Raw genomic sequence first — 12,260 nt, forward strand, 5'->3', positions numbered from 1 at the left:
TTAGTGGAGCGCATGAAGCTGCCGCAGGAGCCTCGGCTGCGTTGTCACTCCTCTGCCTCTGGTCTCCCTTTGCCGGCAGGGCCGGTGCCAGCAGCTTGCTCCTACACAGGGTGTTTATCTGGAATGAGCGGTGTTAGATTATGAGCGAAGCCTCCCAGGCAATTTCATGCTTTTGCTGGAACTGTTTTACAAGTGTTTGTGTTGGAAGGAAACGGTTCTTCTGAGGAAATAAATTCTGCGTGTGGGGAGGGAGCGCGCACTTGCTTTTCTGGCTAACTAACTTGGAGAGGGACTGTCGCTCGCAGATGCGATGGTCGCTTCTTAACCAGCGGCACAGCTCGGGCTCGCTCTTCTCTAACAACCAGCGGAGGAGGGAGAGCTTCCAAAGGTAACCTGCCAGCTCCAGATTGTTATCCTGCTCCAAAAATAAACCATTCAGAGTGTGACGTGATGGCTCGGTAGCAAAATGCATTAGTAGCTCTCCTGGGGAGCCCGACAGGTTTGCATTCATCGTCTTGGAGCAGAGATCAGCCCCATCTCCATCACTCCGCAGACCCGTGTTCGGTGTCAGCGGCACCCTTTGGAGCTGACCAAACTAGGGGTCTCTTAGCTGTCGTATCCTGATATAGCAGCTCTTGTGCCGCTCTGCGTGTGGATCCTTTCACTCCTGTGAAGTTACAGTTGTTCAAAGACTCTCTCCCAGGGAGATCTGAGCTCTGTAAAATCTCTGCCCTGGTAAAGATAAGCTTGCACGCTAAATTCAGCTGGGAATTGTCTCAGAGGCGAAGGTAGAGTGTGCATGCTGGAACACAGCGTTCCCGTTAGCTGTACCTCTGGACTAAACGTTTGCATTTCTGTTTTTAGTGTGTAAAAAGCAGTCGTGTCCTGCTGTCTCCTAGTGAGTTGCCAGGATGGCCCCTGGGAGCAGCGCTCCTGGATTTTAAGGATTCACCATATTTTTCTTTTTTCCCTTTCTCAGTCTCATCCAGTGGTTTGACACAGCACCGAGCCGGACGTGCCCGCAGTGCAGAATCCAGGTAAAGCCATCACCTATGTGCATCTCTGTTTCCAAGGCGCGATGCTCTGCAAACGGCACCGATGAGCTGTGGCCTAGGCCTGTGGTTGTGCCAGGAAAAGGCTCACGGTGTGAAGCAGAGAGAATTTTCTGTCACTCGAGGTCCTTCCCAAAGGCTCAGAGGGTGGTGTCCCCTCAGCAACCCTTCTGATCAGAAGGGGTGTCCTGTTGCTGTCCGTATTGTAACTTCTCTAGGAAGGGTCTCTGGGTTTTCACAGCTTTTATTTAGGCTGAGGCAGTTTCAGCATAATGATTGAAAGGGCCAGAAGGGGTTAATCAGGACATCTGGCTTATGTTTCTAGAGTACCCTGCTGCTTGCTGTCAGGTAAGCAGCCCATTCTGCTGCACGTGGTCCTTATAATTGAGTTCTCGCTTTGCAGCGCTTGGCTCTTCCCTGCGAAAAGCAAAGGCTGAGGAGGGAAGGGTATGCTCTGCTGCTGCTATGGGGAGCCGAGGCTTGGGGATCCAGTGGCTTAATCAGGACCTGAACTTCTTTGAAGCCTCTTGTGCCAACATCCATGATGCTGCCAGTAGAGCTCCATGTGTAGTGGCTGCAGGAGGCGTTGCCCCATGCTCAGCTGTAGGTTTTCAGCCAGCTGCAGCTTGGGTTCGTTCTGTGTTCATGCTTCTTTCTTCCTCCCGAGGTCTCGGCCCTTGTTCCTTCCCTGACTTGTTGATTCCCTCTGTTCTTCACTGCCTCTTACATCTCTGGGTTACCATGGAGTTATCGCGAAATAACATCTTATGTAGCAGTAACTATGCAATTAGCTGGTGTCATGACTGTATATAATACTTAAAACACAAAGCTGTAACTGCATGGGGGAGGTGTGGAGAGCTATCAAATTCAATTACAGCACCTTCTGCCTGCAGAAAGCAGCACGTACTTCTGTCTCAGGATTTGGCATCGTGTTAGCTCAGCGTCAGCTGCTTGGGCCTTAGCTGCCAGAGAACAGACTGCGCTTGATTCAGAAATGCCTGAATCTCTGCTGCGGCTGAGGAGCTTGGCTGGAGTCGTGCTCCCGAAACGGAGTTTGGGGTGGGGGGGTGGGTGTCTGCTGCTGTGCTGGTCAGCCAAAGCAGAGCATCATCGCTAATGGCGCTGAGCACATGATCTGACTTGCCGTTCATGGCCTTGTGACAAGATGGTACCTTCGCCCCCCTCCATCTGTCTTCTGTATCCGTTGTGTTTCCATACCTGTGCCTATCAGCCGCTTTTTGTCTCCTGTGTTTAGGTCAGCAAAAGACACATCATCAATAAGCTGTTTTTTGATGTGGCGCTGGAGGAGCAGACAGCACCAGATGCGGAGACCTTGCAGGTAATTTAACTGAGTGGTTCTTCCATTGTGTGATGCCTCAGCGTTTGGAAGTGCGGTCTGTGGTGCTGTTCCTCTGTCGACAGCTGCTTCCTGAGCTGGGGCTCGCTGTGCTGCTGTTTCAGACCTGAAGCCCATCAGTGTCTCCTTCCTGTCTGTCTTCCCTCTTGGTCCTCGCTCAGTCTCGGCTGTCTTGTAAGGGAGTCTCCATATGGTGGGTTAGCATTCCCCCTGACCAAATCTCATGTGGTGACTTGAAGGCTCCTGTATTTCACGCTCTAACCTGGAAACCTCCTGAAGCAGCATCAGATAAACAACCCAGTGCTGCTTCTCCCTTGGGCCTGAAAACCTTGGGGATGAGGCTGCAGAGCTTTTCCAAAAGGCAGGAGAAGGAAACATCCCAAATGCAAAGAATTGCTGCCGGTGTCCGTGGCTTGGTTGTGTGTGAGCCCTGCTAACCCCTCTGGAAGGAAGGGGCTGTTGGAGGAAGTGCCACCTCCTCGCTTCTCCGCAGGTGGGTTTGTTTGCACAGACTGTAAGGAAGTGGGGTGGTGAGAAAGCCTTGGTTCCCCAGGATAAATTAGGGAAGGGAGTGCCTGAAGCCACACCAGCAGTGGTGAGCGGTGCTGAGGCTGGGCCCTTGCGGGGGGAACCTGACTGGAGCTGGGGTGCTGGGTGATGTTCTCCAAGTGCTGCCCTTGGGTGCAGAGAGCTGGGGGTGAGAAGGGATGAACGCAGAGCGGCTGTTCTGTGTTCTTTTCCTTTGTTTACCGTGGAAGAAGCATGGCTCCTTATGTCTTGGAGTTATCTGTTCCAAAAAAAGTAATGGGCTGACCTTGGTATAATGGGATGCTTGTACCCTCTTGTGTTTAGAATCAGCATGTGCAGCAATTACCATAATTAGCAGTTGCCATGACAATGCTATATGTATATCGTATGTTTTTAAAATAAAGCCAGACAGACTATAATGTCAGTAGCAGTGTTGTTCGCAAGGACCGCTAATAAAGAAACTGAAGGCCAAAGCATGTGTGCTGAGGAAAGGAAAAAGCATCTCTGGGCACCTGAAGCTATGTGCCCTAGAAGCAAAGCAAGGGCTGGGAGCAGATAAACATTGCCTTTCGTACGTATTCAGATCTGCTCTCGCAAGTGTAAATAGATGAGTGACTCAGAAGCGGCTTGACTGGAGAAAATTGCCCTAGAAAAGCTTTCTCTTCCCTCTCACCCCCACCCCAGGACCTAACATGTGTTCCCTTAGCCTTCCCCTCCAGGCAGGCTGTGCTGAAGAACCACTTTCTTGCTCCAGGGTGGGAATGTGGACCTGCACAAGCTTGGCGGTAACTCACCGCCGTCCTACGAAGCTTGTTGTGTGGCCCTCTGGCCCTGTGTGTACAGCTCTCCGAAGAGCACTGAGGTCATGCTCCCATGGGAAAGAACCAAGCGTGTTCCGTGTAGGCTTACTGTGCTCATTCATCAGTCCTATGTTGTTTCTGCCTTGTTTCTGGAGGACATGGAGCACCTTAAGAATGTGGCTGGGATTTATGTCCATCCAGACTGGAGTTCTGCCTGCAAAAAAAATTGGTGGCTTCGTCAGCCAGAAGTGATTTTACCTGAAAAAGCCCCCAGATCCAGGGTTTGTTGCCAACCAAAAGCCTGCTGTCCCTCCAAGAGCCTGGGTGTAGAGTGGTACTCTGCTCCCGTAATCAACTGGAGCTGCATCTGTGCAGCCTGCAGATGTCCTGAAATGAGCATTTGGCCTCCTGCCATAAAAAGGTTGCGTGGGGTGAGGGAGCGTTGCTTCAGCGTGCTGGAAAGCTGCTTGTGTAGCTGTGGTCCGATGGCTATCTTCGAGGCAAGCTTGGGATGCTTTTCTGGGAACAGGTCTTGTGCACCCAGTTACAAGTGGTGGGAAGAGCTCCCTCATCTGACATCTCTTCCTGTTGTTGTGGGATTATCCAAATTATCTTTTGGATAATGATGGTCTTTGGTGCTATTCCTCACTCTTGCTTCTGGTCTGAAATGTTTACGGTCAAAGGGTTGCTGGGGGTGCTTTGCTTCCCACCGCCAGGCATCAGTCTCCAGCTGAAACACCGGAGGGGGCTTGGTTTGCTGGAGTAGCTGCAGACCACAGGCTGAACGCTGTGATGTGTCCAAGCGTTTCTGGGCGCTGAGCCCAAGTTTCTCCTGTGTTGGACATAAAGATGGTCCTCGGTGATCAGAGTAGTCTCCATGCGGCCATTCCCAGAGCAGGAAAAGTGTGAGTTTTGGGGTGTGACACCTTGGTGAGGCTCATCTGGAACCTGACCCTTCCAGTCGCTTGTGATCTGGGAAGCCAGGAGCTCTTCTGCCAAAGGAAACTTGGTGGGAGGCAGGAGGAGGAGGATTCCTGCCTGTAAACTTGCTGGGAGGACAGCTGTCTGTGTGTGGTCATGATAAACTTGTTTGAGCTGGGGAAAATGGGGTCTGGTAGCTCAGGCTGGCGGGGAGCAGAGCCCTTATCAGAGGAGTGAAATCGAGGAGCTGTGTCGGGAGGGTAAGGGATTTCAGGTTTTTGAGTGAGGTAATGTTACATAGCTGCCCCCAGTAGCCCAGGATTTCTTGACTATCATGCTAATTAGCACATCTTGTGAGCTTACTAATCATTCCTGAATAGGACTCTGAGGAAGCTACTCCAGAATAGTTCCTGCAGCAGAGTTAATTCCATGTCAGCCCTCCAGCTGTTGTCCCCCGGGGGGGCAAATCCAAGTTGGCTCTCCTAGGCTTTGCATTTAGTCCCTTCTGCTTACCGAGCTTTACATCCCATATTCTCTTCCCTGCCTTCGTTGTCATGAGCAGAGCTTTGCTCTAGTCCCGCCAGATCCGTGGTCACTGGTGCTGCTATTCTCAGCTCAGATTTGCATGTAGCGTTCTGGGTTGCACAGATTTGTGTGCTCTGCTTCAGTACTGTGTTGGCATTTTATTGTGGTTTTATTCCACTGCAGTTCCTGCCTGACTTGTTATGTGCTTTCCTCTGCAGTTCTCTTAACACAGCTTTTTCAGTCATCTTCTGTTGACTCTTTCCTGTATTTCTCTCATTTTATATATATATATATGCACACACATATGTAGATTTATGTTGCCCTTCTTTGCAACTTCTCTATACTTACTTTGGCTATTTGCCAGCATTCCTAAGTCATATCGCTTTACACTATCTATAATTTAAACTATATGGAATTTGCTGCCTCTTCCGGATCCTTAATGAAGGCATTAGGAACACTCGCCCTTCCCCAGACCCTTGTGGTGCCCCGGCGATGTTACGTGCCCTCAGTTTGGTGTGGTGAGCTGTTCGTGGCCGTTCGGCTGAGCTGTTAGCTCCTATCGGCATCCTGAGCCAGAGCCACTTCGGCGTCCGTCAGGATGCTGGCTGGTACCTCTGGATTGTGTGCCTGGTTACCTCTTCAGCCGTTTGGAGATGCCCTCCTGCCTCCCACCTGCACGCAGTTCAAGTTCACTTCGGTTCAAAGCAATTCTCAAGCCAGTTAGTCTGGCAACGTCCCTGCCTTATTGCCTTGTTTAGGTAAAACACTATAAAAATGGTTCCTGTCTGATTTCCTGTGTTTCCCTGTGAGCCTTCCAAAATTATTCAGCTAAAACAAGATGACTGACAGTGTGAGAAACACGAGGTTGACAAGGCTAAGACGAAACTGGGATCTTCTCCCCCTGAAGAGTGCCGGTTGGAGGTGCTCTTTGCGTTCCCTGTGATAGTACTTGCTTAACTCGGTGCTCACTGTGGGTCTTCTCTGAGCGCCTGGCCAGTGCAAATGTCCTGCCCCAAAACCTCTCGGGTCCTTTTAAGATCTGGCGAAAGCTCCTCTGCAGGGCATTCCCTAATCGTGTTTTCTGTGTTGTGTTTCAGAATGAGCTGGACAAGGTGAAGGCTCAGCTCTCCATGACAGGTGAGTTCCATCAGCTGGTGGGGGATCGGCAGGTCTGGGCTCTACCTGTGCTGGGTGGCTTGCCCAGGCCTGAGGAAGCTCTGTGCAGAGCCCACCCCTCTCTGACACCGAGGCCGTGGTGCAGGCTGCAAACTGTTTTGCTCAGAGCTTTTTCTGAGGCGAGACCACCTAAAGCTGTGCAAAGGCTGTATGACTGAGCCAGAGCCTGCAGCCTGGCCTAGCTCTGCAAGGAGCTACTAACTGGGGAGCTCTCCGCAAGCTACGAGGCATAGGTGCAATTTTTTTGCCCCTCTCCCTTATCACAGCTAGAGAAGCACAGCACGGCTGTATCTGGAGCAGGCTCGCTGAAAGCAGGACCCTCGGTTTGCTCACTGGGGAACTCTCAGCTCCCTATGGCGAAGGCTCGTTCCCTCTGGCAGCTGAGGGGGTAAAAGTGGTGCCCGAGCAGCAGTGGGAAGGCTTTGGGTTTGTTTGGCTGTTGCAGTGCCACATGTGTCGTGCGAAGAGCAGACAGAGTTCAGCGTGTGTGCGCGCGCTTCCATTTTCCCATCTTTAATTTTAGAGGATGTTTGAGGGAGGCAGGAAAAGCAAAAGCCCTGGAGACTTGTCGATGGGTTTTAAGCATCGTCTGTAGGCAGCCTGTCATCAGAACATGAGTCATGAGCAGCGAAAGGAAAATGTCAGTCTGAGTGACAGAAATCCAGAGACACACTAGCAGAAGGGGGGGGGGGGATGGGGGCTCACCCACGCCCCGAGAGTCGTCTTCCCTCTGCCTTTCCTGTGCGCACGAGACAGACATGAATAGCCAGTAGATTGAGGATTCAGTCCTCAGCCTGGGAGCAGAATTGGACGGTCTGCACGTCTCTATTCTGAGGCCTGTTCCCTTGCCAGCTTGGTTGAGTTTAGTGACTTGGTAGAGAGCCAGATCTTCTGGGGAAGGTGGCTGGGATTCTTGCTAGGATGTTATCCAAGAAAAACTGCTCGAAGGCCTGCTCATCTTCGCAGCTTCTGGTGAGTAGAGGTTGGAATCAACATTCCCTGTCCCGTTCCCTTTCCATGTTGGAAAGGAGAAGCTCCTTCCTACCTCCTGCCTCCTTTGCTGTGGGCACTCTGCTCTCTGGTGGTGTCGTGTATAAATTCCTCACTTAAAGATGTGCTCTCTGCTGCGTGTGGTAATTGCCAGTCTCTGATCAGCTAACGAATGGCTCTGGAGGTGCAGAGCTCCGAGCAGACCCAGCGGGTGCCGTGGGAAGCACTCCGAATGAGCTGAGAACTCGTTCCTGCAGCACGGGGAGGTTTGACTCTTGCCATCTGCCTCTGGGCGGCTGGGAATGGAGGAGAGGGAAACCCTAACTCTTTTGGTGGATGTGGAGTCCCTGCAAACGCAGGGGAGCATCTCCAGGCTGTGCTGCCTCTGGTGAGGAGGGATTATTCGGATCAGTGGGGAAAAAATGCTTTGCTAAGAGAGAAATCTGTGTTTCCCTCGCCAACTGTGTGCTGCCGCTGGGATGCGTTCCTCTCTTCCCCAGTCCCACATGGCTCTCTTACTGCCTGATGGAGCAGTGAAGCTGCACTGCAGGTCATGCTTCCGTGGGATGTGGTGGCACAATTTGAAACTGGATTGCTTGGAAAGAGAAAGCTTTTTGGAAAGGCACTGATTGGCTCTCCGCGATCATCATGTTGGAGCCACGGATGATTTTGGCCAGGACGGAAGATGCTGAGCTGAAGACTTTACCCTGCTCTCGGCAGGGTTAGGCTGAGGGGTTGCTGCTTTCCCTCATTGCCCAACTGCTTTGAGCTTTCCAGTGATGCTGGCTGTTCCTTCCTTAGGTCAGTCAGCTCCTGATGTTGGTTGTTGCTTTGTGGGCTGTTCTTCCCTTGCCTTGACAAAACAAATGGAGATTGGTGTTGTTTTCCACCACCTCCTCTCTGGCGGTCAGAGGCATGTACTTTGTTCCTGGATTGCCTGTGTGGAATGGGACAGCAGGATTCGAAGGTTTCGTGACCTGCCCAAATTGGGTGCTCCAGGGGATAATCTTAAGCTGTTGTGTGTCTTGCACAGGCCTCAGTGCCCTGGAGAGCTCAGCTTCGCTGCCTCTTGCCCTTCGATGTGAGGGCTGTTGCAGCAGTGGGGTGGATGGCTGCACGCAGCTGCCCCACAGCCCCCCAGGGGCCTCCCCGTGCGTAAGACTCCATGTGGGGAGGCTGGGCTCAGCACTTGGCCATCCAGCTCTGTGACAGCTCGCTGGAGCTCCAGAGAAACATTTTCCTTGTGCAAGCCTGTCTTTGAGAGCACGCAAGAGTTAAGATGCATCAGCTTAATGCTAGCAGGGCTGGCACTGGAAGGCTATTAAAGGGAACTTGTTATCTTTAGCGAAGAAAATCTTGAAGCCTGCTGGCACTGGGAGAAGCAATTGCTCAGTACAGACCCTGGTGCAGACGGCACTTGGGGAAATGGCTCTCCACGGGAATGGCCGACTCCAATCAGCCTGGAGCCTGAGACTGCGAGCAGGTGTCTGTTTGATGTGCTCCTGCTGCTGTGGGGCAACTGAAGTGTGGGTTACCGGGCCATGACCTGTTTTCTATTTTTTTTTCTTTTCCAGAGAAAGAAAAGCAGAAATGCCAGGCTGTTGTGGATGGGCTGAGGGACACTCTGGATGTGCGCAATGCCACAATAGAGTCACTGCAGAAGGTGCTGGGAGAGACAGAGATGCTGTGCTGTTCTCTCAAGGTACCTTTCCCATCCTGGGCAGGACTTCAGCACTAACTGTTGCACAGTTGGTCTTAGTTATGTTGGTTGAATATCTCCGCAGGCCCTGCTAATGAAGCGATCGTGCTGGTGGGAGTTCACATCCAGTGCTTCGAGACTCCCGTCTCCTTGATCCCCAAATGACAGGAGGGCAGTGTAGCTGGGTTTTCACATTGGGTTTATCCCATGGTTTGGATACAAGTGGCTGCGTGCTCCAGGCAGAGGTGGCCGGGGTGGGAGAAAGACATCAGTCCAGGGGACGCTGGCTGAGCCTTGCTAATGAAGTGGCAGTGCTGCTCATAAAGGTATCAGCGTGAACCGAGAGTGGGAACTGGCCCCAGCGCCCCATTGCTGAAACGTTGGCTCCCTGCAGTAGAATGTTCTTCTGAAATGGGTTTAGGCCAGGCGGGATTCAAGGAAAATTAGTTTCTTAGTTTGATTGGAGGAGAAATCAAACTGAAATATATGGAGGGGGAGTTGCAAGCTTCAGCTGAGTGGGATTTGATCCAGCTAACTCTCCTGCCTCTGTTCTGTTGCCAGGGCTTTCCTTTGGTTAGGTTACTAATGTGTGAAGTCCAGGGATCAAATATTCCTGTTGTGTTTCAGCGTGCAGTGACTCAGTGTGTAGTCATGTACTGTGCGTAAACAGCAAGTGGAAGAGGAGCAGGAGACTCTTTGCTGGGATGTCTTCGAGGGAGCAGAGTGACTTTGCCTTGGTGCTGAGCTGGGTGTCTCTGCGGGGCAAAGGTGACATGCCTGTTGCAACAAGATGGGGTGCAGGGTGAGGGGTGAACTGCACTTCCCCAAGACCTCTGCCCCTTGGAGTAGGGGTCTGACCCAGTAGCCTAGATCGCATTGAGTTCCTTGACCTGCAAGGCCAAGTGGCCCAGGGAGAGCTTGTAGATGGCTTGCCAGGTCATCTTGTATGTCACCTGCAGCTGGGCTCTTCCTGAGAGGAACTGGTCCAGATCTGTCTGATAACAGCAATGTGGTGCTGTCACAGGGCAAAAGGAGGTAGAGTAAGGAATTCCTGCCAGACAGGCTTTGCTGTGAGCCAGCATGACTTTTTTTTGCCTGACCATGGGGTTATTTCCAATCTGCTTGGGTGTAAAGGCAGCCTGGGTCTGGGCCATGCCAGAGATGCTCCTGGCATCCTGGGTGTACCAGTGGCAGGATTCTTCTGATGCTCCCTACTCCTGCAGAAACAATTGTGATGGTGGAAGCTGGTGCTTGCTGCTCAACTTGACAACTCTGTGCTTGACTTTCCTGCCTTGGCACCTCAGGAGGAGGCTCTGTGGTTATCTTGCCTGTTGCAAAACACTGTGTGTATGCTTAAGTCCCTTTAATGAAAGCTGGGCAGGGCAGAAGGATTAGGGACCTGGAGGTATCTTTGCTGTGGTGTACGGGGTTTCCCAGCTGAATGCCAAGAGCTGTTTTATACTGCATCATTAAAGATTAAAGCACTCAACTTCTGCAGTGAAAAATACAGACTTAACTAGCTGTGACGCAGGTCAGGCCCACAGGCTGTGAGCCGTTCCTGCCTTTCTGCTCGCACTGTCAGCTGCTGCTGGACCTCCGGGTGGGAGTTTGCCACCCATTCAGACTGTCTGAGGCCAGGGACTGTGCCAGCCTGGCACAGGATGCTGCTCTGTGAGCTGAGGTAGAGAGCGCTGTGGTTAGAAGAGCCAAAGATGGGCTCTGCTTAAACAAGACCAACACGGGAGCCTGCAACACTATCCCCTCTGCAAATCCCAGCAGTTTCACAGCTGTTTGGTCTCCTAAAATCCTTTGAACTTCTGTGTGGAAGGCAGGTTTACGAGACGATGGTCTTTGGCCAGGCCTCTCCCTGGAGCCAGCACCGTGCTGAAAGCAGACCCGGCGCCTTTTGAAGCTGCTGCGCGAGGTGCCCGTGCACACGCAAGCCTAGACAGCACAGATCCGTTGGAACGGTGCTCGTTCAGGCCGCCATCCCCCTGTTCCCTGCCACACTGCAGATCTGCGCTTCTGCAGCTCAGTGAGGCTCTCTGCCACTGCTGCCTGCTACCGGAGAGCTCGGAAAGGTGACGGCTGCAGTAGGCTGGCAGCCTCTCCAGGCAGGTGAGGGGAGCACCTGAGTGGGTGCCTGCTTTGGCTGAGGTCTCCCAGAAGAGACCCACTCAGCACTCCTGTTCATGCTTTAAGCAGCTAACGCAGAGAGAACTGGAGGACTAAAGCGAAGGGATCAGCTGTGCACAGAGGAGAAAGCAGCAGCAAGGTTTGCTTGCTGTGGACTCTGCTTTTGAAAAACAAATTGTGGCTGCGGACAGGGTACGGCACCTCCCCACAAACTCTCCCAGCAGAAAGGAGGCTGCGGCGCACTTTCAACGCCAGTCTCAGCTTGCATTAGCACCGAGACCCTGCTGTGCTTGCCAGGAGCAGAGCTAGGGGTGCAGCGGGGAGGGAGCTAAACCCGCCGTAATCCTGGGCTGCTGAGGTGATGATAGCATTAAGAGCCAATGCATGCTCCCAGCTGCCCGCAGTGCGCATAAGCCAGGATGTTTCTCTAACAATCCCTGGAGCCTTCCTAACGGTCTGTGTGCGCTTGCTTCTCTGCAGAAACAGATGAAATTCCTGGAGCAGCAGCAGGAGGATCACAGAAGTTCAAAGGAGGAGGCCCGCCGCCTGCGAAACAAGCTGAAAACCATGGAGCGGTGAGATCCTGGGCTCTCCCTGGGCCTTGCTGGCTGGGCTGCACGCCACCTCCCTTCCCGGCGAGGGAGGGAGGGGTCCTGCTGTGCTTGCTGCAACACCCACCTCCACGTGCTGGGTCATCTTACCCCGTAAGGTTGGAAACAGCAGCATTAGGGTTTGTCCTTGCCCCCTGCTATGTTTCCTGGCAGCTGCTCTCCCCACACAGCATCAAGATGTGGTGCTGCGTGTGGACTGGCCTCATCCCTAGGGCTCTGGGCATGGCTAAGTGGACCCCTGTTGTCAGGGGTTGCTGGGGCTGGGAACAGTCAGTCTCAGGGCTATAAGGCCCCAGAGCTGGAAGGTGGAATATGTGTACAGCTGCCCCTTCTCTAACCTGTCCACGTAGCGCTACTCTTCCCTAGCAAAAAGCCCTGTTTGTGCTGGGCCAGTTGTCTCTTCCCCACCATGATGTTCAGAGTGCCTGCGGCCGGAGCTTAGGCTGCACCAGCTCCTTGGGGGGG

At 52.7% G+C, this 12,260-nt stretch overlaps 1 protein-coding gene across 1 annotated transcript in view; it reads left to right on the forward strand.

Moving 5' to 3' along the window:
• The first annotated feature begins 305 nt into the window (after positions 1-305).
• Positions 306-12,260, forward strand: part of TRAIP (TRAF interacting protein) — an 18,813-nt gene continuing 6,858 nt past the window's right edge. Inside the window, exons 1-6 of the mRNA XM_010158438.1 lie at positions 306-388; positions 980-1,037; positions 2,308-2,391; positions 6,281-6,320; positions 8,924-9,051; positions 11,665-11,759. Coding sequence (XP_010156740.1) covers positions 306-388; positions 980-1,037; positions 2,308-2,391; positions 6,281-6,320; positions 8,924-9,051; positions 11,665-11,759 — 488 coding nt within the window. The remainder of the gene's footprint in view (positions 389-979; positions 1,038-2,307; positions 2,392-6,280; positions 6,321-8,923; positions 9,052-11,664; positions 11,760-12,260) is intronic.

The sequence above is a fragment of the Eurypyga helias genome, unplaced genomic scaffold (genome assembly GCF_000690775.1).
Source record: "Eurypyga helias isolate BGI_N326 unplaced genomic scaffold, ASM69077v1 scaffold22449, whole genome shotgun sequence".
Lineage (NCBI taxonomy): Eukaryota > Metazoa > Chordata > Aves > Eurypygiformes > Eurypygidae > Eurypyga > Eurypyga helias.